Source organism: Megalops cyprinoides, chromosome 5, assembly GCF_013368585.1.
Source record: "Megalops cyprinoides isolate fMegCyp1 chromosome 5, fMegCyp1.pri, whole genome shotgun sequence".
In the NCBI taxonomy this organism is placed as follows: domain Eukaryota; kingdom Metazoa; phylum Chordata; class Actinopteri; order Elopiformes; family Megalopidae; genus Megalops; species Megalops cyprinoides.
Genome location: NC_050587.1, coordinates 25,149,172 through 25,173,777, shown reverse-complemented (window position 1 = coordinate 25,173,777; position 24,606 = coordinate 25,149,172). Strand labels below are relative to the sequence as shown.

The 24,606-nt window shown below is 40.2% G+C and overlaps 3 protein-coding genes across 4 annotated transcripts; all 3 read right to left on the bottom strand.

Moving 5' to 3' along the window:
- Positions 1–892: 892 nt before the first annotated feature.
- Positions 893–10,317, bottom strand: p2rx4a (purinergic receptor P2X, ligand-gated ion channel, 4a). Of its 2 annotated transcripts, none has more exons than XM_036529166.1 (12): positions 10,261–10,317; positions 8,167–8,314; positions 7,461–7,532; positions 6,719–6,791; positions 5,970–6,066; positions 5,402–5,482; positions 4,635–4,776; positions 4,024–4,160; positions 3,021–3,114; positions 2,730–2,795; positions 1,811–1,906; positions 893–1,168 (listed from the first exon to the last, which is right to left on the bottom strand). In XM_036529166.1, the coding sequence occupies exons 1-12, from the start codon at positions 10,281–10,283 to the stop codon at positions 1,154–1,156; spliced, it is 1,044 nt and encodes a 347-aa protein (XP_036385059.1). In that variant the 5' UTR covers positions 10,284–10,317; the 3' UTR covers positions 893–1,153. The 2 variants fall into 2 exon arrangements, with proteins under 2 accessions (XP_036385059.1, XP_036385058.1); XM_036529165.1 differs by lacking the exon at positions 10,261–10,317 and adding an exon at positions 9,955–10,226.
- Positions 10,318–15,994: 5,677 nt separating this feature from the next.
- gstt1b (glutathione S-transferase theta 1b) lies at positions 15,995–20,538 on the bottom strand. Its single transcript, XM_036528843.1, has 5 exons — positions 20,367–20,538; positions 19,169–19,256; positions 17,923–18,073; positions 17,273–17,449; positions 15,995–16,542 (listed from the first exon to the last, which is right to left on the bottom strand). The coding sequence occupies exons 1-5, from the start codon at positions 20,476–20,478 to the stop codon at positions 16,345–16,347; spliced, it is 726 nt and encodes a 241-aa protein (XP_036384736.1). The 5' UTR covers positions 20,479–20,538; the 3' UTR covers positions 15,995–16,344.
- A 2,626-nt stretch (positions 20,539–23,164) lies between these two features.
- Positions 23,165–24,606, bottom strand: ddt (D-dopachrome tautomerase). Its single transcript, XM_036529863.1, has 3 exons — positions 24,417–24,606; positions 23,877–24,052; positions 23,165–23,692 (listed from the first exon to the last, which is right to left on the bottom strand). Exons 1-3 carry the CDS (start codon positions 24,522–24,524, stop codon positions 23,620–23,622), a joined length of 357 nt encoding a protein of 118 aa, XP_036385756.1. The 5' UTR covers positions 24,525–24,606; the 3' UTR covers positions 23,165–23,619.

The following is a 24,606-nucleotide window of genomic DNA, read 5'->3' as shown; positions in this document are numbered from 1 at the left end:
TCTGTATGTTTTGAGAGTCGCAAACTAAGTGGAGTGCAACTGATTTCTTCATAGCGGAAACTGGAGGAAGGAAGGGAATTGTAAGACTTGCTGGGCCTCAGGATGGCTGGGGATGTCTTGTGCCATCAATAACTGATTTAATCCAATCAGTGTGTTTTGTGGAGCACAGGGTCATTTGATTGGTTCCTAACTCAGTGATAGCACAGGGCAGCCCCTTTTGCACCGTGGTGTTCATGAAGCCATCACTAGTAGGTAGGGCGCTTGTATTCAGTTTCATCATGTATGCTTAAACTAAGAAATGTTGTATGCACCAGGATAAAAATGCTTAACAAGATCTGTCCATACCGGTGCAGCTGACCTTTTGTTCTTTTTGCACTAGTAATCCATCCTTATCACACAGTTACATTTACTATCCTCCTATACTGTAGATTACTGCTTATTACCTAGTGGACAGTGCAGTTTTAGTGTGTGCTGCTGACCGCATACATGCCTGCTGTGTAACATTAAATATGAAAAATGTAGCACTGGGGAAGATTATGAATGGACATGTTGTAATATGCTTTTTATATTATTGATTATTGCAATAAATTGCCTAGAAGACTTGTATATCTGGGTGCATTGTGCCCTTCATAGTGCTGTGTAGAGGGATTTGTTTTAATGAGGACTTGACTAAATGGAAGCTTTGCCTTATTCATTTATGACCAAGCAACAGGAAAGCACTAAAAATACAGCAGCTTCAAAGTTACGGTAAAACCAGGAATGTTTGAGGCCAAACAGTTTTAGCTGTGTCCCTGAGACATGTAACAGAGTGTGTTTTTCACCCTCCAACTTGTAATTAGTAGAATCACCCAATGTGCTTCAGAAACCCACTGACTTTATTATGCATGTGAAATCTGTAGCTCAATAATCTGAGGAAATTTTTCAGCTTCAGGGAAAAACAAAATGTTCAAATTTTGCCAGGATTCAGAGGTTTTAAGGTTTCAGTGCAGTTGGAGTATGGCTTTAGAGGCTCGGGGGGGAGAGAGGGTGGCGTAAGGTTGGAGGTTCAGATTTAACTGTCCAGCATAGATCTCTTCCTTCCTTCCTTCCCACCTTGTCCTTTGTCCTCCTCTGTGTTGACACCTCTATGAAATGTGATGTATTGCTGGGGTCCTTACTCTTCAGAAAGCTTAAAAAAATCATTCTGATTAGGTTTCTCAAAGATCTTCAACATTATAGTTCATTGCAAGAAACCACAGCAGAGTGTGGCTTCAAGAACCCCAGAATGGGTGGAGCTACAGTATGCCAACAGTGACTTGCTGATTTGAGCTACTAATTACTGTTTTTTATGTGGAAGGGGAAGTCTTTTGATTGGTTCATACAAGCCAGTGATTGACAGTGTATGATACTTCTACCCATTATGGGGTTCATTAAGCCTCACTCTCCCATCAGTCCTTAGCACCAGTTGAGCAGTATCTGAAAGCAGACACATGTCAAAGGAGGATGTGCAAGGTGGCAGATATGTTTGTTCATGCAGAATAAACATGAGGAAATATTCTTATATACAGTAACACATTTCAAAAAATGTCAAGTATAATATAAATATATACTTGTCACCTGACCAGTTTCATTTTGTAATTAAATTATGCATAGGCTTCTCTTACACAGTATACAAAATTACAAAAGTTATGTACAATGTAATAATTTAATTTTTGTGTATGGCAGTATGAATAATTGCAATGTTTTAACAGATTCAATTGATATTTTTGAAATGTATAATAGGTGTTACATTCATATTTTTAGATATTTTGATAAAGAAAATGCTACTCACCAAGTTAAAATCATCCATGTATGAGAATTTCTCTACTTTGTACTGGTTTCTCTTTGTCATGAAGGTGAGGACAATCCAATCACAGACAACAGTCACCTATAATGAAACAGACCAGACCAATCACTGATGGTGGTCATCTATAGAGAAGCACAACAGACCAATCACAGGTGATGGTCAGTCTCAGAGAAAAAGAACAGACCAGACACAGGTAAGGTAAGGTCACCTACAGAGAGATACAGCACGCTATTATCAAATCACAGATGCCCTCACAGAAGAAGAACTTGATTGCATTATTAAGCACAGATGAGAATGACTACAAAGATAAAAACCCCCAATTTCCCAATTTATAGATGAGGGTTACCTACAGAGAGACAGAATTATTCTATCACAAATGAGGACTGTAAGAAAAGACAGAGCTTGCCATCTCCAAGCAGTTTCACAACCATAACAAACATTAATAGTCTTTCAGTCATTGAATAGGACCTCAGACCTAAATGAAAGGAGTCACTCAACTTCAGTATGGAAATTAAACACATAATAAAATCAACATTATGCATTACATATGTTATTTAGAATGGACATCTACAAATATTAATGGTAAAACCCAATTTCACATAAATCAACAATTTGTAGTTTTACTAGCACATCATATTTGTGTTTATTGAATACTTCTCCTTTATGGGTGCATCCACTTAGTGCTTTATATGAGTCATTGAGCTTCCCAGTCAGTATCACGGTTAAATTGTGCTATTTGGTTTATACATATATTTTTGTGCATTAACTTGTACGCTCATAATTTTTCACCAAATTTCTTTCCTGCAACATTGTGCTCACTAGTTAAGTTTCTGTGAAAATCATCATGGCTTAAGACTAAAATATACAGAAAGGTTTGGTGGAAGCGTGTCCAAGCATTACTCACCAGTCCAAGCAGAGCAAGCCCAGCACCAATATTCAGCAGCATTGGTACAATGCTGAATTTCCCCGCCTTCAGCAGAAAGACAGGACACAGACAATGCAGTCATGATACATATATAATGCAGTTACGATAATATCACTACAGGCATAATGCAGTCGTGCATTGTGCCTGTATCAGTCTATAATTCAGTCATGCTTGTAAATTAGTCATGTGTGGAGAAAGACTAATAACTTGTACTTGTACTTGTAGCTCTGGCAATTTCCCTTCATTCACCTGATTTGTGTGAAGACCCACCTTGCCAAAGACCATTACATCAAAGCGGATCCCGAACCCTTTGATCAATGTCCTCGTCTCCACATCGTTGCCAAATTTGTAATATTTTGCGAACCTGTAAAACAGATTAGAATCACTATTAAGATTCTGATTCTGAGACTGTTAGATTATGATCAGCACAGCCATTCAGGTTTACACTGTGAGTTTAAAGAGAATGCAAAACCAAACACGATGCAAACCTTATACCTGGACAGAAACCATATACCATGTCCCCACAAAAGGTGGTGCAGTGCTCAGGGAACTGGGATTGTAAACAAAAAGTTGCAGGTTTGACTCCCTGAAGGCTGAATGCTATTCTACTCTTGAGCAAGGTACCTAACCTGAATTTCTTCAGTAGAAATCGACCCGTATACATGGATAACATGTAAAAATAAGGTGAGCTGCCCTAGGTAACAATATAACAAAAAAAACATCAGAATTAACAAATTACAATTTTTCAAGCTGACCTAGTTCTGATTTTATGGAAAAAAGGCAATCTCTTTCTGCAGCTACAAGTTGTCAGGGTTTTCTGGGGTACCCCCCAGTTCACACCTAACAGAGAAGCTGGATCATTATTGCCATGAATTATCTGATCACACATTTGGCACATAATCCATCTAAAAGGAGGAGCCATGTCCATGCCAAGTTGTATAGTGCAAAGTGGCTTGATGTACAAGTACACTCACTGAACAGAACAAAAGTCTACTGCAGGGCCACTATTCACAGTATATTGTTTCATGCTTAGTGCTGCACAGAGAGGTAGTGGGCAATATTTTGAATGATACAACTGGGCAGCGACTTGAATCCACACCCTTCTACACTCAAATCTCTAACTGAACTGATGAGGTTAAGTACTGAAATGCTGACTGATACAACAGCATTGGCCCACCTGGTAATCAAACCTGCAGCCTCTTGGGCAGGAGACTGGTTCCGTAAACACCGCAGTGCCCCACCACACTGGCAGTGCCAGTCTTTGCTTTCTTACCTGAAGTTGTATCCTGGGGCGACAGTGTTTTCAGGGTCTTTGTTGTCCAGCCTGCGGAAGGAGTACTTCGGCACACACCAGCTCGTACTCATATCCAGGTCACAGTCCCAGCGAATCTGAATACCCATCACCCCCCCCTACAGAGAGAGGACCTCTTGGTGTTTGTCCCATAAATCTGAACCCCCATCACTTCCTCCCCATACAGAGAGAACTCTCAATGCCAATACAATGAATCTGAGTCTCCCCTGCCTCACCCTACAGACAGTGGAACTCTCAGCGTTACAATTCCACTGTTAAGGCTGCTATAAACCCTATAAACCACTTGAAAGTATAACACCGAGCATTTTTCTTTCATCCGTAAAGTTCATGGTGTCACTTGTGTTCAGGAGTGTAACCTCCCACCGCCTGTGTGGGAAAACGGGATTAAATTCCTGAAGATCCAGTTTACCACAGTATCCAAGAACACATTATGTCATAATAACCATGCCTGCTAATATTCTGGCTAATATTACATTTCACCAGATATTGATGTTTGGTCAAACCACACTGGTAACATGCTTACGGTCCCTGCCAACAGAGAGGGAATATGCAGAGGAGGGAAGGAAACTAACATGCACTGCCATGGTTTGGAAGTCCTCCTTGGCCCCCTCCACGATGTCTTTGAGCTTGAAAATAGGGCAGTCTGGGTCTGTGGTGGCATTATAGATGCACTGTGTCAGGTAGGTCTTGTTAATGTGGGGTAGAATATTCCTCCTGCAGGGGAGAAACAGCCATGACTGAACACAACTAAATGCGCTGAGGCAGGAAAAATCAGCTCCCTCCATATCCTGTACTGTATTTACTTCCCTCAAGGTTGCACTTTTTTTGACAGTTTTGACAGATTTTGGGGGACACTTGCTTTCAGTGCCAACCGGAATGAAGGTATTTTAATTCCTTTAAAAATATATATATATTTTAGATTGTGTTTTAAATTAAGACTGAAATTAACTACTTTAAATTACATTTAAATTTCGATTCCAGGGATTATTTTTTTGTGAAGCTTGTCTGTCTTGCATTCCCGAATGTTTGTCTGCCATATACTGCCCCCATGCATTGCAGACTGCCATTTTCCTTCCCTTCCTGTGTTCATCATACTGCCTTATGCAACATGTACTGTTGGTGAGGCTAAATGCCACAGAATGACTAAAGAAAAGAGGAAAAAGGGAATCGCACACCAGAAAGGGATTTACAGTTTTATAAATGTGTGTCCTTCAGAAATGCTATCCAGTTTCCCTATCCATCCAACCAAAATCCAAATGCACTTTCAAAATATTGCACAACAGTTAAAGTGGTTTTAAAGATTTAGTAGTTAAAAAAAAATACATGCCAGAGGACTCACTTGTTGAAGTTGAATTTAGGGTATCGAATGTTGTTTTTGATTAGCACAGTGAAATTTTCTGCATCCGCCAACATGGGAGGCCTGTGATTGAGAATGAAACGGAGGCACGTATATGTAAGCATGCTTTATAATGAATTCCCGAATCACTGGCTACAGTGGGTGTGTCAGTCACGTTTCCTGGTAAGTTAATGTTCATGGTGGTGTTTGTTGCACCTTAAACTGAGCATGATCAGGCCATTTACTCAGTTGGGCATTTCCTAATTAAATGATACATCAAAGGTTAATACTGTACATGTGTGTACATGTACATACTGTACATTTTGAAAGATGCATCAGTGTACATATTTACATTTAATGAAATAAATTGGACCAATCAAAGGTAGTGTTTGAACAAACAAACAAACAACACACAAACCAATAATGCGCCTAGACTGCCTTTGAATTTATTCCCTTTGTGCACTGATTTACTTGTGTATTTATGCAGATATGATCAAATGCCAGCCTGTGCCTCAATAGAACTACTACCTAATAAGTATTCTTGTGGAACTGTGTTACGTGACATACTCACTCTGGTGGTTCTCGGTCGATTTCCAGAGGGCACCAGGCCAGAACCTCACACGTCTTTACCGTATCAGAATATTTCACACACTTCCCTGTGCGCACACCTGAGGAAAATGGGCATGTTTCCATCAACGGCATAATTAACATCAGTGGCTTTAACCACAGTGCGTCAAAGGTTTGAACCAAGGACGTAGCCTCAGGTGGGATATCAGTGCAGGATGCTAAATTCACTGTTTTCAGCCAACATATCAAATGCAAAAAGATATAAGATCTATTTGCATGTGCATATTCAGAAATAAAACTGGCCCATCTACTTTTAGCTAGGCCCTTTCGCAAAATTATTTCTGACAGTATTACTGGCTTGAACTTCACAGAGGCACAAATTAGAAGCAGAACTAAGGCATCTCGTGAATCAATAAAAGCAGAAATCATTTGAAATTTGCATAAAGCAGGAAGTACAAACCAAAACTTTCACTTGTAATCACGTTAGTTTGAGGTTAATGCAATCCTCAAATACACATGATACTATTGCAACAACTTTTCACACTACAAGCTCCCTAGCTTACACTAAGAGTGAAGACATGGGCTCATGGTCATTACTGACAAATGACACAGCTCGTTTTGAATCCAGGTTGTAGGTTTTGGCTTGCACTTTTAAACCAAATTTCCAATCATAGGGTGCCGGAGAACCATTTCTACAAAGGCCTAATGGGCACATAAATAACTTCTCAGCGAGTCTTGCTGTCGGGAGCCTACCGTTTCCGCGCGCATCTTTAAAGCCCTCAATGCAGTCACTGTCTGAGGTGCACAGAGAGGATGGACTGGGGACCTGGTAAAAACAGACAGCAGCAGGGTCAGCTCTAGCTTCTCTGACAAACACAAACCTATGGAAGATGTCTGGTTGGAAAATACCAAGTCTTTTACAACTGGCCTCATAAGGGCCATCTAACTGGTGTCCAACATCCCACCAAACACTTTCCCTGGATTTAATTTTCAAATGGTTATTACTTTCTTCCAATGACGACTTCTTCTTTGCACTTATTTGATGAAACATGTCCAATGATAACAGATGTTTTTTCAGACAATGAAAATAGTGTTGTTTAATGTATATGCTAAGCATACTATGAAATTGAAAACCAAAGCTAGAAAAAGACACACCACATCATTATCCAATCTTACCACTACCACATTGAAATGAAACCTCTGGGTCAAAATATACTACACTCATTGCAGTAATCCTTTATCCCAGATTCTCTTAGATGGAACCACTGCCCTTCACCGTTATCTCCCTCTAAACACAAATGACAACTATGTGCATCCCCAACCCAATTTCAAATTTAGTGATGAGTTCAGAGTTCTTGATAAATTGAATTTCAGCAGTTAATTGAATCAGAGGGCCCTTTAGGCTGTTCATGGTCCTGTGAGATTTAAATCCTTTGCATTTTGACATTTATTACAGCAGCAGAGAGGAAATAGGACATGCCCCAGGTTATCCTACCTCTGGACACTGCGTCTGTGTTTGGTTCGGCGTGATGATCAGGTTTGTCAACACAAAAAATGAATTCTCCTCCTTTAAAAACACAAAGAAGACAGTGAAACAATGAAAATAGAAATGGAGCCATTTTTCTGGCTTAAGACTGAAATGTGATGTCATAATCATCACTACTATGAAAAATGACAAAGCTTTATCAACATTTCTGTTCCTTGACAGGCAATACAGAGTAATGAGTACCAAGCTGCTCTCTTCTTCCTTCTCCATTATGGTACCGATATAACCCTGCTGTAGCCTGGTTCAACTTATGGTGCATGCGGGACACAGTACCGTAGACCAAACGGAGGTGACACCCATGGCGACACCCTGGACAGTAATGATGGGAGAGGGATGCTTCACGATTCCTATAATAGTTGCAGCCATCATTTGAGGTCAGCCACTGCCTTTTTGATTGAGTCCAAAGACTTCGATGTCCTTGGTATAGAGTAATAGGTAGCATGACTGGCCTACCCTCTTTCAGGTTCATGAAGCCTTGCTCTACCATCACTACTGGACAATAGGAAGTGAAGCCCAGAACAACATGAAATAGACTGTTGGACAATGGGAAGTGGAACTTGCAAAACTTGACGTGGAGCCCTGGACAACAGGAAGTGGAGACTGGAATGGGGGGTATTGGACTATCTTCTACCTGCTTTTGAGATTTGGGTGGTACCTGAGGTGGGATGACATAATCCGCAACATCCCAGACGCGTAGGCCAAGGTCAGAGGAATTGGTCAGAGCGATGCCCTTCACCTTGGTGGTGACAGAGCTGAGGACAGTGTCAGTGTCCTGGTAACCCCTCTTCAGCACACAGACATACCTGGACAGGTGAGAAGGGACACCGAACGAAAATTTCAAACCTCCTTCTTTGCTCCCTACTGCTCTCACCAGCACTGACCCTTGATCAGAGCTGACCAACGGAGTGCTGTGCATAACCGAAGGACTTGTGGTGTTCAGCACAGATCATAGATCAGCATTGGCTGGAGAGTGAGGCAGTGGTTTGAAATGCAGTCTCAGATAGCAGGGATAGAATGCGAATATCAGGTCTTAATTCTGATCATGGTTTCCTGGTGTCTAATTTGTGGTCTTGGGATAACATGATAGTAAAAGGAGGTCATGCAGATAAGGTCCAATAATCAGCCAAAAGGGATGAAAAGATCAAAACACACCCCTTCATCCAAAATTCAAAAGCCTTCATCTGACTCTGGAGGATTCACATTGGTCTTGGTCTTAATCTCAGACAAGGAAAAATATCTTGGATCTTGTTCAAAGGTCAAATACTGTCATATAAAGTCATTAAATATCCAACACCCTGCATCCGGGACAGTCTACTGGACAAACTACTTTAAGAGTGTAAAGACAAGGACAGTTTAACTCCCTACTTATACTGCCATGTCCACACATCTCTGTATAGATTTATTGAATTATTTCATTATTATTTCAATTCCTGAAACTTAAAATCACTCCTGTGTCCCGTAGGTTCAGTGACTATAACATACAGGTGAATCTAGACAAAATTATATCAACAACACAACATGATGAAAAAATGTTACCAACTAGAAATATCACCACAACACTATTTAATGACTTTGCACTACAATCCTACACCACACTGATGTTTCTGACAACATTCACACGTTCAGCCGATTGAAGTTCGACGAAGACGACAGCTTAATATCTCTACCTCACTTGGGACTACCTTAAAAGAACAAAAACTTTATACGGCCTGCCGTAGAATTCAGGCACACGTAACGCACTAGAGAGCAAAGAGCAAATAAAATACCAATAAAATCAGCGCGTTGCTGAATGAAGTCCATGAATTAGCATTAAATACTGCCTGACCGACATAGAGAATGCTGCCGGTAAAAATTTATTATAACCATTCAAACAGAGCAGGGCACATTTTGAAAACATTAACGTAAGTCTGATTAGACCGCAAGCGTATGTGAAGAGCGAGAGTGTGCTTTTCCATCTGGAGGAACATTCTACCACTGGCCCCAGTTTACCGCCTCAGCATGCATTCAGAATCAGCTTACCCGTGTCCGTTACAGGTCCCTAAGGATTTTGACTAAAAAGCTGTTTGACAAGTCGGGTTCAGAGTTTAGAGAAAGATTGTCTACATATTTACTAAATCCTGGTTCCCGCGAGAACTCTTAACCCTTCATCAAGGGATAGACTTTGGTGGTTGAAGAATAAACCCGCAACACTATTTAACGTCTGAATATAGGTTTCCTAAAATTAAGAGCCGCAGTAAATATTGTTTGAAAGACAGGTCTTCAACGGAAATTAAAATAAACTTGAACACAGGGGGTTTTGAGGGTTTCAAAATAAAGATGTATAGAAAGTAAACGCAGTAAACACAGTTAGTTACTGGTTTTAAGTTAAATGTAGTTAAAATAATTCAAAATAAAGGCTCTTAGCTCTCAGCAACAGTACTTTTAGTTTAGGAACACTTCTCACCCGATGACGTAGGCAATGATGACAGCCTGAATCAGCCTGTTGATTGTGCCCACTTTTCTGCTCCTGATTACAAGTATTTTGGGAGTTCCGTATTCGAAAAAACATTGACAGAGAGACCCACTGCACCCCTTGTTTTGGGCCATGTCTATGTTTCTGTCCTACGACGAGACGTACAGGTGCCGCAGCCAACTTCCTCACGCTGCAAGGAGTGGGCGTCCAGCCTTTTCCCGTTAGTCACGGGATTCGTCGCATATTAACAAGCTCAATTGATCTACATCACGACTTTCCAAGAAAATTCCCATCTACCTCAGTTCATCTTCCGCTTGCATTCACAATGTCGACAGATCCATCCTGTGTTTCCCCAGAGGAGCGCAAGAGCAGGTCAATGGAAGCACGGTAAGACTACCTAATCGGGAGTCAAAAACGTGACCAACATTCTTAAACACACCCCTTGCCACGGTGCGTTCATAACGCATAAACACAGCTCAGTTGAATTCGAAGCATCCCTCGCATAGTAAATTCCTCACATAATCACATACAAAGAGGGAATAAAGGTCGGAATACCATGTAACTTTATAACAGCAAGTAAAAGTTTATAGAAATTTTGTGCTACTCGGTCAGGGTTTAAAAGTTATTTGAATCCCAGCTTCACGGTTTCAAATGACATGCCCTGAGAAATGTCATGTCGGAGATTTAAGTACAGCCCACTCACTAAATGAGAAATGGCGATTTAAAACAGCAAATACATATAGCGATCACAGTCATTGGGACAGTCTCGTTGCTACATTTACGCTGTTTAAAAAAATCCCGCTTTTAAGAATCAATTTGGGCTAAAAAAAAAAAAAATACTGTACAAATATAATAAGGTGGTCAATGGAAAACATTTGCGGAACGAAGAAAGACTTAGGAATGAAATGCATCATAGTTCTTATCTTTACCAAGTATCAAAATACCAGCACATAAAATATTCTGAGAAAGGTTTGTTCAGGTCTGCTGATAGCCTGAGTGCCAGTCGATATGGCAGTACTAAGAAGGGGGCTTTCTGAGGATGACAAGCTTTCTTGAGTTTTGCCTCAGTCTTGAGACCAATGAAACGTTCATTCATTTGGCAGACGCTTTTATCCAAAGCGACTTACAAGTGTAACAAACGTAAATTAATTTTTAAAAAATTTTATAAGGATACTGTCTGAGCCATGGCATTGCATGTCGAACAGCGACGACAATGAAGGAAGTGAAAAGGATGCGCGATTGTGAAAAAAGGGAATCATAGCAGTAGATTGTGCCATTGCATTGTGCTGGTGGTTCCGCGTCGCAAGTATCATTTTTAACCCTTTCTACTAACACAACTTCAACCAGGCTTATACCAACCAATACACTTGTTTAATAAACTAACAATGTTAACCAATTACACGCATTTAGCTTTATTTTATTATAAGCTTCCAATAACAAATTTCCGATGCAATGAACATTTAGCAAACACATGAATCAGTATGTCAAATCAGATACATCTTGGCTAAGATGTTAAATCCACATCTGGACTTGTTGGTCAGTTGAATCAAAAGTAATTAACCGAGTTCAGAACATCAGAGTCCACTGTGCATCTCTAGGGATGATTTTTACCTTACCAATGACTTCTATGCATAGAACTCAACGGAAGTTGTTAATGGCCAGCGCCTGTGTTGCCTCTTCCATATACTATATTTATGTTATAGTCTAGTGTATGACTTCATTGAAATCTGGCCAGAATCCAAAAGGAAAACAAGAGAACAGCCCCGGTATTACATGGGACAGAAAAGTTTATAGGTATTTTGATATAACATGCATATATATATATATATATATATATATATATATATATATATATATATATATATATATATATATATATATTCCACTGCTCTTGTCAATGAACAGAAATCAAGTAAAATTAAACCCTCTGTGAACTGCAGAGGTGAAAAGTGATCTAGAAATACACTACATTTTCCATCTGCCTCATTTCCTCTTTAAATTCCTTCATAGCAAACATGCATATGTGAATACACAACCAAGGACTAGAACTGGGGCTATAACTATTTTAGACTGAGCATAGAAAGGGAAGATGAATGCAATCCTCTAATACACCCGCACACAGTCAATGGCTATTTTTTGCACTACAAGTCCCACAGTGCACTACAGTGGAGGGCAGGAGCTACTTGCTGGCCTACTCTGTAACCCTGGGCCAGAGGACTCAACCTGGACTTAAGACAAGCACCTAGCCAACTAAGCTACTTAGCAGCCCCTCTGTTAAATATATTTTCTTGATGGTTTTCATAGTCCCAGATCAAGTGTAAAAGAGGACAAATGGGACAAAATCAAAGGTTAAAGGTTGTCTTTGTATACATTTCTCTCCAAAATATTTAAATGCTGTCATTTGACCTATAGAGAACTAATAGTCCATGTCATTTTAATGCTCATTCAACAAAACTGGGCATCAAAATAGCCACTGAAATATGAACCTTGCTTTCACACATTTTGAGAACACACACTGGAGGTGGAAGTTGTGTCTTGACATGAACCTTCCCAGAAACAGCATTTAGTCGGATAAATCCTGTGACATGGTTGCTAAATAATCATCACTACAAGCATCTAAAAATGAGTCACTCCCACACTTTCGAAATGGGACTGCATGTGATTGTCACTGATTCTTTTTCCTCAATTACACAATGCATTTTGGGGGCTCCAAGCCACATATTTCATACAACATTTACACATTTACTACACTACCAGTGTCCAGTTTAGCGATTTCTAATTATTTTCCTTCTAGTTCCTTTTATTAACATTCAGTTTTGCTGAAACAGTCAATCTGAAACTGTCACCATGTTGTAAATGTGATATGACATACGGTATGAGTGATAAAAGATTATGAATTATGAAATACTGAAGAATTGACTGCTATGTTCATCAGTCTCCCTAACAACTCAATGCAGCTGTGGCTATGTAGCATTTTCATTTACCATTCCAGGTAAAATACACATCACATTATTATTATTACATTTTACGTACCAGGGAATAGTTCCCCTACAACACAGAGTCTCTGTGGCCCAATTCTGACCTGACATTCAACACGGCTAAACCAGACTGTACATAATTACCTAGACATGTTTTTTTTCCACTTTGTTGAATGGGCTAGTAGGAGTTTTCCTTCCTTCATACCCAGTTCCCACAAACAGCTGGTGAAATGCGTTTTTGGAAAGGAACAGCAGGTAGGAGGGAACGCACAAAAATCTGAGTGGATAACTGCTGTTTTTATTGAGGTAATTGGTTAGGTAATTGCTGCATGTCTGTAGTAAATGTTCCAATTAAAAGGCTATTTTTCAGGTGAGCTAATTGGTTTGTAGAATGGAGAACTGCATGTCAGACATAGATCAGTTTTCAGTTCTTACCAGGGGCAATGTATATTTCATTGATGTAACTAATAAATTACCTAACAGTAAACCACTGATCTCCTAAAACAAACATTTTAAGAAATTTAAAATAAAACTGTATGTTGAACTTGACTTAAATGCCAAGTATGTGACATTACTTCCAAATTAACTAAAATTAACTACAATTCAACAACCAAAAAGAGTAGCATAATAATTTTGCCTCCTTCAATTTTAATTTTTTAATAGTTTTCAAGCTAGCTCCTGGACAAATGAAGAAAAAAAAAACCAGACCAAAAAAAAATACTATAACTGAGAAGCACTTCTCTGTTGCACTCTATTGAATGCTGGAATGGTCAGGCAGAGTGAAGGGTAAATGATCTATGACAAAACTGGAAGAAATAAATGGTCAGAACAGAGTGAATGAAACTAAATGTGTGACTATTCTAAGTGACTCTAAGCCAACACAGGACAGGGCCAGAAACACCTGACAGTGGCCAGTGAAGCCACAGCCTATGATCTTCCCTCTGAAGCATGGGAGCATTCTAGAGGGACAAGAGTGTCTCTTCTCTATCTGCAGTCATCACTGATCCAACCCGATACTGTGATTAAAACAGGTGGACCCCCAGGTGCTCCTCTGAGCCTATGGCTCTGTTATTGCTAACCACAGGGCATTGCAAATCCCATAATGTGAAGCCACTATATGCTGTCAATCACTGGTTTGGATGAACCAATGAGACAATGTTGCCAAAGCAACTCTGTCCTCTGCCAAAGCAAAACATTCCAATTGTTCCATATCAGTTAGTTAACAATAGGAGAAGATAGAAGTAAGTGCCAAAACACAGTAAATACTTCAGGAAATTATGGTTACAAAGCATATTGGAAGCAGGTGCTGAGTTAACTAAACAATTAACATCCCATTATGCTTTGGACATGTATAAAAACACTGGGCATGCCCAGTTGCTCATTATTTTGGCTACCATGGCTAGAGGAAGAGATCTTAGTGGCTTTGAGTGATGCCTTGGTAATGACTGCTAAACATGCTTGACCATGGTGTCTGTGCATTGGTTCAACATACAAGGCAAATCAGATAAGCAGCTCTGAAACAGCTGACTGCAAATACCACTATAGGGAATGAGCAGACAGCATCATCAAGAACAGTCCATTGACAATGACACCATGGTCATGTTGCATTGCATAACCCCCTTATTACATCTAAAAATGCATGTTTGTGAGTAAAGTGGTGCACAAAACACAAGCAGTGGTCTACTGAGCTGTGGAAAAAAATATTCAGATGAGACTTCCTTAATCCTGTTCTCAACAACTTGGAAGAGTGTGCAAACCAAAAAAAGCCTACAGGCCCGAGTGCTTGTACCCCACAGTGGGGTGCAATCTTCTAGCATGGAAGCCGTTGTGGTGGCTCATGGTGGTCCAATACCCTGTTAAGACACTTTACACTTTACTTTCCTTTATTTTAGCAGGTACCTTTTGTCTCTTCCATTTTAGTCCCTTTTCACCATCTAGTGGTAAAGCAAAGGTATTGTCATTAATTTATGGAAGATGTGCAATCAAACTGGGTGAGTGGGTGATTTTGTGAGTACGTGATTGAGTTATAGCTAAACATGTCCATTCTGCTGAGCAGTCTGATGAAAATTCAATGTCAAAGAATGTTGACAACAATGTCATTGGTGAGAGTATTCGAGGCAATAATATAACTGGTTATTAAGGATCCCCTACCATCTATTGCAATGAGTAGGTTCCAGCTAAAGTACCAGTGAGGCTCTTTACATTTGACCATCTAATAAGGCCCCAGTATAAGTGCCTGAAATCCATTAAGTATCTATAAAACACTGCATGAGCAATACCTTGCATCTTTACTGTAGTCTATGAAAGTTTGCCAATGAATTTAGAGCACCAGGTCCTCTATGCTGTGAGCCTCTTGCACGAGACTACGGAACTGGGAGTTAACACAGCTGTGCATTCCTGTCCTCTCCCCCGAGATAAGGAGAAAAAAAGCTGCCAACATTTTGTTAAGCAAGTTGCATAAATGATTGCATACAGGAAATTTCTCTCAATCTTATTAAGCTGCAGTCACGAAGGGTAAAAGGGATTTGTCTGGCTTTTTTCATTCATCTGGTCATGTTTGATAAGATGTAGCTCCATTGTGCTAGAGGCAGAGTGTTAGTTTATGTACAATACTACAACCTGACCGCCTGCATGCTTTCAATTTGACATGTATAGAAAAAAAACATCCTGCCACTTCTCTTTGTTCATAAGCCATGCCAGGTCAAATTCAACAAGTCAGAAAATTATCCACAAAGTAACCTAAGGTTGTTCTTTACAACTTTTCAGACTGAGTGTACCAGAGCTGGAAGCATGACCCAGTGCTATTAACATAACCTACAAAATTGGGTCAATCAAAATGAAATAAAATGATTGTTGCCTTGAGACATCATAGTTCCTGTTGCAAGATGTCCAACCATCATATCATCAAAATGAAAAGGAACACAAAAGTGCCTTTCATTCAAAAGTAAATACATGAAAAAGCTATGAAAAATTAACTTCCTTTACTTCATATAGTAACCATTACAAAAATAAAATCAGATTAATGACCACTTTTTTGAAAGAACTGAGAAATATTATGCATGGTAGTAAGTGTTGTTTGTATGATGTTTATTATGAATGTATGGCACGATATTATGATATTCTCAGCAATATTCACTATTAAATGAACTAGTAAATCATCTTTTGCACAAACTAAATCACAGATTGTTCATGACTGTTCACATTGTAAAAAAAGTTTCAATAATTGTTAAAGTGGTTGTAAAAATATGGATGCAATGTAATATTGTTGCAGCTATGGTAGGTCCACCAGAAACACATGTGGTAGCTTACAAGTACTGACTATAAAAAATGGATCATAACTGAAGACACAGACTCAATTCATTTAAAGACCTGCACCTAACATCCTTCTGGTGGGCTGAGATGCTCAGAGAAACAGCTTAAGGATTCGTGGCTTGAAGACCTGCAGCTTGCTGGCATCCAGAGCCTTGACCATTTCCTGGGCACCCAGGATTCGCTCGTGGGCCTCTTCGAACAGCTCCTTCCCAATCTCCGCCTTCACCCTGTCCCTCCAAGCAGAGAGCTTTGGGCGCCCTGCAAACACATCCACGCCGGCACCCACCGGCTGCCACACCCCGGTAGCAGACCATAGAAAAACACTGTGAATAATTGGGACATGTAGCGCCAACAGCCAATGAACTGCTGGTGGGAGAGTGAGGAGCTTTGTGAACCCCAAAATGGGTGGGGCTAACATGTCATGCGTGTCATCAGAGCCTGACTGATGTGAACCAGTTAAGTTTTCTTACGGAGAGCAGTCTTGTGATTTTGGCTTCGAAGTCAGTGAACAGCATTAAGTAGCTCCACCCAATCTGGGGTTCATGAGGCCTTATTCTCCCACTGCTATTGACAACAGCTCTGATTGAGGTGAGAAAACCAGCAGGCATGGCTCATGACAAACATATATCGAATTGCTAAAACAGATCTAATTCGTCATGATGTCAAGATGTAATTTGTCAATAGTGATATCCTTTTTAAAACCAGGGAATCATTTGAATACTATTGAATACTTTGAAAATTACTTTAATATTCATTTGGTTGACAGATGCTCTAATCCAATTCCTTTCCCAAGGCAATTCTCATTTTATGAATATTTTAACGAAGCACATCAGGATGAGCCTACAACTTCCTGGTTGCAAGATGAGCTCCTTAAAACACAACACCAAGCTGCCAAACACATAACTTTATGAATCCCAAACCATCTATCACCGCATCTTATAGTCAGTTTCAGAGTACAGAATTACCATCTTTCCTTCAATTTTTTCTGCCTGTTTTCTTTATCTTTATCTGTACTGTACCTGCATTATCTCCACAATGGCTACCAAATCAGCCAACGAGATCTGTTCTCCAGCGATGAAGGGTCGGTCTTGGAGAAACTTCTCTTCGATGAGCTTTAGAGAGCCATCGAGGTCCTCCAGAGCAGAATCCATCTTCTCTTTGGGAACTTCAGTTCCAAGGGCCTTAGGAATTAAGAGCTGGAGAGGGAGCACATAAAAATGCCATTGTGTTCATTGAACCTCATTGTACATTTCATTGCACCTCAGTGTACACCTCATTGCTCCATGGTACCATTTATCCACATGGGATATGCCCTACTACACACCCTATCCTGAGTACAGAGCTGGAGTAAAATACAAGACGTGGCAGGAGACTCTGCAATAACCAAAGCAGGTGAAGCTGTCATGCACTATCAGTGGCTTACTGTTGGGAGCTAATCATAGTGCTTAGTCATGCAGAGCAAAATTCTGATTGGTTCAGACCCTTCAGTCCCACATATTTCCTACAGGTGATTTCTTCTAAAGATAGCATCAAGCAACTATGGAACCCCTGTCCCATTCATGCTCCATTAACACATGCCTTCTTCACTGTTAAACTCAACTCCACCAGAACCTCCCAAACCTTCACTGTTAAACCCAACTCCACCAGAACCTTCAGAAACATACTGTACCTTGAGCCAAAAGATCTTGGACCCGTGGATTCGGACGCCTGTGTGCTGCCAGGACAGGTACTCGTTCACGCGGGCCCGCTTTTGCAGGTCGGACGGGTACCAATGATCTGGGGTATGGAACTTCTCCACCATGTAAATCAAGATGGCAATGCTACGGCGCAGACACCAACCGCCGAGGAAAAGAGCAAAAACCAAAACAGAAAGAGAGTGAAAGCCCTTTTCTCTTACTTCCTCCTCACGTTGCAAGCACTGCATAACATGAACTGGGCTTCTAACTGGAAGACTGCAGGATCAGGGGTGCGGTGCTATAATACCTCTTCATGCTTCCTCACTATACTAGATTAAAGTTACCTCTCTGCAGCATCCTCTACACTCTCAGGAGTGCTGAAGTGCTTCAGATGCAATCACTTCATCCATATCATCACATCTCACATCATCCACTTCTCCAGCAGCTAGAGGGCGCTAAAGCAGCTGGACGAGGGAACGCTACCTAACAAGACCTTTCCTCCCTTGGTGGAACACAGCCAATTGTTTCCTGCCGCTGTGGAATACAGTTGGCCTCCAGCCATTGTAGGAAAATGACAGACCTCAGACTCAAACCCCAGTCTGGTCTAAAGGTTCGACCTGTGCTCAAAACATGCTAAAGTACGCATTCAGTTGTATAAATATATAATATGTAAAAACATAAGCACTGTCTCCCTGGATAAATGATTCTGCTAAGCAAAAGTACCATGTATTACGAGTATCTTAAAACATCATTAATTGACAATTGCTGTCTAGGGGGTTTCAGGATCAGCTTCCATTTCTGGCCCTTTGCCTTCACTTCCTCTTTTCTGGCAGAGACTGGGATTAAATCAAACGTCTGCCCCACCAACTAATAATTAATTATATATCTGGAACAATCACATGAATGGCTGATGTACATTTTCTAGGGGAAAATTGTAATACACAAAACTTAAATTGTTTTTTTTTTTTTGTACTTGGGGTGAGTAGTACCAACATTATTTCTTCTTCTTCAAAACAAACAGAAACTGAAGCGTTGACACACTCACTAAAAATGGTGCATATTCATATCCATGCACTATTCTTGTTCCTCTTATGTTTTAGCACTATATACTAACTAATCTGTCAATGACCTAACGGTACAAAATCGCACAAAGTAGTCCCTCCAATTGAGTAAACCTACTTTCCGTTGCAACAGTCTGCTCTTATGGCAGTTATGTTGTTGCCTTTACACATTCCGTACCTTTCAGCTAAAGTGAAATCTCCATCCCGGATTGCGGGGGCTTTTCGCATCATGTTAATCTTCCCGAAGTCCTCTCCATACTGTTCCCCTACAAGAAAGAGACGCACGCAATTGCTCCTAAATCACATCTACAAAAGGCGTCACTGATCAACAATACCTTCAAATGATTTTCTCACCGTTCCATACGTTCCATACATAAATACCGTGTTAAAACGGGTGGGACAAAAAGATCGTGCACCTCGGCAGTGTGGTCAGTGTGATGTGTGTGTGTGCTTTGACCTTGGAAGATCCGGATCCGACGTTCAATACTTGACAGCAGTCAAACACGCTAATAGATACTATTTGCAGACATGACTCAGCCGTTCTTCTCGCCAGCGCTCTGCTACTGTTTCATAACGAGCACACCTCAAAAGTTGGGCGTCTTGTTTTTGTTTTTTTTTTTTTGGTCTCGCGGAAGGAAACTCACTTTTAACAAATTAAGTTCAAGTTTCAAATTAAAGAGGACGTATTGAATGAAATTGAAATTAAAGTGTTTTTAATCTGGTAGCAATCAGGCGAACAAGGTCATTCTAAGGAGCATTCTAACGTTACCATAAAGGCGCGTGCAGCTGTGTGGCACAGATCGACGCAAACTAAATCAAATGTTTCAACTAAACAGACCGACGTCCAAAAGGTAGCCAGCCTACTAAATATAAGGCGCACAACTGCATAGACACAAATCTGTACAATGCGCAGTTTTACAGTGAATAAAGATTTACCACATCGTGTGCAATTTCTAAGCTGCCAATCGGCAACAGCAGAAAGCCCCAACTACAATGTGGGATCAGTGCAATCAAACCTGAAATGGATAACACCACTTTCTGAGTTAGGTCTTTACAGTGAGACCTACTGAATATAAGGCGCACAACTGCATAGACACAAATCTGTACAATGCACAGTTTTACAGTGAATAAAGATTTACCACATCGTGTGCAATTTCTACGCTGCCAATCGGCAACAGCAGAAAGCCCCATACTTGGCTAACAGTTAACACTAACAGTTAACACTGGGTGTGTTTATTTTTAGTTAGATGATATTTTAATGAAGTTTTTCTCTGATGCACGCGTAGCCACTTAGCGAGCAAATCTTGACAGACTTAAATAGGTACCCACCCTCGAACTGACTTGGTGTCGTGTTGTTTAGCACTGTCTTACCGTACCTTCCAAAAGTGAAATCTGTTTGAAATCAAACGGTATGTTGTTTTTCTTCGCAAAGATGTACACTGAGCGACAGGGCTGTGAGAAAAGGTCCAAATAAAGTTCGAGTGGCATGGTGAATGCACCGCAAATACAGAGAGCGCTTTCACAGACACTGCTCGCGCGACGTGCACAAAGCGAACTCTGGAATGTTGGATTGGACTACGACGTCGCAAGATAAAGCCACTCCCCAAAAGTGGACGGACACTTGTAGACTTCTGGACAGTTATAACAAGGGTAGTTTTGCCGATTAGCACATACTTTTTAGAATGTACAAATACAACAATATCTTGTTGCAAGGAAGATGTACGAAAGATTTTCATCTTTTTTTTTTTTTAATGAACGCGGGACTGTCCTACAATCGTTTTGGGGACGGGAGCCAATGATCTCAGATTGCGCGATTTACTGTACTTGTAAAGGGATCTTATTCCATTTTCTCTTGAATCGTCTTAACTGGGAACGGTTTAAACAGAAAGCTTAAGAATGTCTGTGTTCACTTCCTGTTTTCAGTTCAGTTTCGTGTTTCAGTAACATTATTTTAGAAGGTGATTATACTGGCTATGACTGACATTTGGGCATTGTGAAAGTAATGTCACATTCACTAATGGTCATATCTGTATTGATCAACGTATAACAATGCTATATATTGATTGCCTCTTGAAAAAAATGATTGCAATGGGGGGTTTTAGAGCACATGATAATAGCTAATTAATTACAATTAGGCAACTACAATGTGGGATCAGTGCAATTAAACCTGAAATGGAGAACACCACTTTCTGAGAGACTGTGTATAAACTGGATCATCTGGTGCAGGAATCTTTTAGAGTTGCAACCTATTATTGGCATCACTGGAGTTGCAAGAACATACATAAGTGAAAAAAATAGTTAATTGCATTCCATATGCAGGAGACTTTGGTTTATGTGAATATGATCATATTATACGTAATGTATAATAATGTAGAAAATGCTACTGACAGGGTTCCTTTTCATGTCACATTTAAAAACTCTGGACTTCTTCCCAGATCTCAATTTTCAGGCCAGCTCAGCTGGTTTTTTGACTAGTGTTTTGCCAGTTTAGACTGCAAAGTATTATAACCAAGGATCTTCCTTCAAGGAAATGTTCAGCCAGAAAAAAGATTAAGGCAGAAACTGTCCATAAGTTGTAGTCTGGACTTACACCCTTTGACTCACATTATTTTCTTCATTTACATAATATTTTCCTTCTTCTGGTATAGATAAATGTGTTTGCATGTATCTATGTTGTATGTGTATTATTTGCATTATATATTCAGAATGCCCATGTTTCTAGCTTGAATGTGGCCCTTCCAACACATTTTGCCTCAGTGCCCCCGAAGGCCATGAATGCCATGTTGTGAAACCCTTGGTATAGCATGCAGCTAATTTGCTACAGAGTCATAGACCTATAATTGTGTGACATCCTAGAATAATGAATAAAATCGCTGAATTCTTTTTTAACCCATAACCAGGTAAATGACACAGAATCACAAATGTTTTCCCAGACTTTTACATGCCTTTCCCAGACTTTTCCATATCCGGAATTTTTTTTTCATAGTTTTAAGATATTTGTAAGATAGGCCTCAACTGGAGGCTGTCTGGTACTTGAGTTTGTGGTGACTGATGTGGAGTGGTTGCCTTCAACAACACCCACTTATCTTGCTGAATGAATGAAGTAGTTGCATGTAAGTGCTGATTTGAGGTTAGTTTTGCATTTATTTAGCTAATGGTTAAGGTTAGGATTTGCTTCAGGTTAGCTCGTTCTGTACCAGTGCACCTAAATGAATATGGACAATGAATTGTAATTGGTTGTTTTTGAAAGGGTAGGTTTTAACCTTTTCATGAAGTTAAGAAGGATTCTAAAACTTTTCAAAAACTTGCACAATGACAAATAATCTGGACGGGAAACCAATTTTTTTTATTTTATTTAAAGTTTTACTAAGAATGAAGGGAGATAAAACGGAATCATTTCCTCATCAGACTGATGCGGGCAACTTAACAGGGCCTCTCTGAATTTACACTTTGTGGGCTAATCTCTCAAAGGGACTTTATGTCGATCACTACTCACAGACCTCAGAAGTTCTTTAATATGAAAATATGAAACCTTCGTTGCATTTTGTGTGTAAAACACGTTAGTAGTAGTATATATTCATCATCACACCACGATTCTAGTCAGTTTTAGGCCAGAGTACAACGTAATTGACATACAAATTTTTAACTGCTTGTGCTGAACAGTGTTTGTTTTAATCAGAGAATCCCACTTGTAGGGTATTTGGTAACTGAATATTCAGTAATGGACACTGAGGAGTCTTACAATAGCACTGAACCCTTCCATTACTTCCTCTTTGTGCAGGTGGTACTCAAAGTGCTGTTCTATGTTGCTTTATCTTGTGACTTTAGACTAGGAACCTCACCTCAGTAAATTATCAGCTCAAATCATTAAATGAAATGTATGACCTGCGGAGATACTGTCTTTCCACAAACCATTCCAGTCACTTTAGCTGCCAGGACCTTTGTTGTCATCTCACAGCAGTCAGTGGTTCAGAGACTTTTTCAAACATACACATGCCTCATCTGCAAATTAGGCCCCCTCAAACCTCTTCTGTGTCACCCCAATTATCACTGAGTTTGGTGTACCATTCTTGTCAGTACCAGTGTGCCTGAACAAATACAATACAAACAGCTGGAACAATGGAAGAGACAGTCAAACCATTTAAAACAGGTACATATAATTTTTTCCGGTGGAATTAAAGTACCATATACAGGAGAAAAATACAAGAATATACTTTCTTAATGTTTTTCTCAGTTGATTTTAATTCTTAATGGACATTATAAGATGCATGTATACATCTGTAGATCCAAGCACCATCCTCATTTTCCTGATCTAACTCCTTTACCCAAAATAAGGTACTGTGTAATAGATGAATGTTTAGGAGCTCACTGACCTGTAATTCATATACATGGTCATTATCTTGTTCAAATGTGTGACTGAAAATGTGTTTACATTTTAAAACAGTTGGATACATTTAACCGCCCTTATACTCCTCTCTGCATTGAAGGCATTTTTGCTTCCCTCCTGAAATTACTTACATTTACAATGTACTAATGCTTGTGCGGCTGGCGTTTAACGATGGGTCCACGTCAACGAGCGAATCGGAACGGAATGGCTTGCGCACGCTCCCGGCAAAGTGGCGCGCGTCTCTACAGGAAAGTCATCACGGTTCCTTTCTTCCCAACTTGCCAGGGCTCCAGAGGGTAGAATCTGATAACGATCCTAGCGGTGAAGGATAGAGGAAATGGAAGCAATTTAATTTCGGTGATCTAAACAAACCAATCCTACAAACGACACTAAATGAATGTCCATCTATCCATTTGTTGACATTCGACCTTTGGCACTCAGGTGATCTCTTCCCTTCTTATGACAGCGGTAGCAAGAAGGAGCTGTTTCGTGCACTAACCTGTCCTCGCTCAGGCCCAGTTCCTGGGTGAGGAAGCTGAAGATCTTGGCGCTGTGCTCCTTGTTCTTCTCCGCCGTGTCGGTCACGCCAATAGCAGACACACACAGCTGCACACACGGAGCCGTAGATCCGGCTATGAGCATCGCCAACCCCGATTTCACGGATAAATTCATCCTCTGCCGGGGAACCAAATAATCAGTAAATCTATGTCGTCGTCATATTTCAACATCGCAGCCAACTTTGAATACTAAGCTAATGACACCACGAAGATTTTGACATACAATAATGAAATCACTGTTGCCCCATGTGGGTAAGAGTAGGTTATATTCTATACTGACTCATTTCCATCCTATTCCTTTGTATTACACTACAAAGAATAGCACATGTGCAAATAAATTCTCCTCGGTTGCATACTCGAAGAAATGAACACATTCATTTCATTTCATTTCATTTCAAGGACAGCACAAGCCAGTTGCAGACTAACAGTTCAAAACCCAACAAAGTACAACCAGAAACCTCCTATATAATTTTAACACTTACGTCTTCGGGCTTCCCAAGAATCGCAGCCGTTGTGGAGCACAGCTTTTTCAGGAACTCCTCGGTGAATTTACTCGCCGGCAAGTTACTTTCTAAATCAATGAACGGCATGATTGTGCCACGAACTCCAAATCTAACTTCGGACCAAATATTGAAGCAACCTTTCCGAGGGGAGTGAATGATAGTTGCATGA

What these genes read in the sequence shown, in the direction of transcription:
- p2rx4a (XM_036529165.1), bottom strand. Translation starts at nt 10,097, where the DNA reads ATGGCCCAAAACAAGGGGTGCAGTGGGTCTCTCTGTCAATGTTTTTTC. An exon ending in GCCCCAGGATACAACTTCAG is followed by an intron (nt 3,115 to 4,023) that starts GTAAGAAAGCAA and finishes TCTGTTTTACAG; the next exon opens with GTTCGCAAAATATTACAAAT. An exon ending in GGCTTGCTCTGCTTGGACTG is followed by an intron (nt 1,907 to 2,729) that starts GTGAGTAATGCT and finishes GTTTCATTATAG; the next exon opens with GTGACTGTTGTCTGTGATTG.
- gstt1b (XM_036528843.1), bottom strand. Translation starts at nt 20,478, where the DNA reads ATGCCACTCGAACTTTATTTGGACCTTTTCTCACAGCCCTGTCGCTCA. An exon ending in ACAGATTTCACTTTTGGAAG is followed by an intron (nt 19,257 to 20,366) that starts GTACGGTAAGAC and finishes TCTTTCTTGTAG; the next exon opens with GGGAACAGTATGGAGAGGAC. An exon ending in CCATTGTGGAGATAATGCAG is followed by an intron (nt 16,543 to 17,272) that starts GTACAGTACAGA and finishes GGGGTGTGGCAG; the next exon opens with CCGGTGGGTGCCGGCGTGGA.
- ddt (XM_036529863.1), bottom strand. Translation starts at nt 24,524, where the DNA reads ATGCCGTTCATTGATTTAGAAAGTAACTTGCCGGCGAGTAAATTCACC. An exon ending in TTCTTGGGAAGCCCGAAGAC is followed by an intron (nt 24,053 to 24,416) that starts GTAAGTGTTAAA and finishes GTTCCCCGGCAG; the next exon opens with AGGATGAATTTATCCGTGAA. An exon ending in CTGGGCCTGAGCGAGGACAG is followed by an intron (nt 23,693 to 23,876) that starts GTTAGTGCACGA and finishes CTTCACCGCTAG; the next exon opens with GATCGTTATCAGATTCTACC.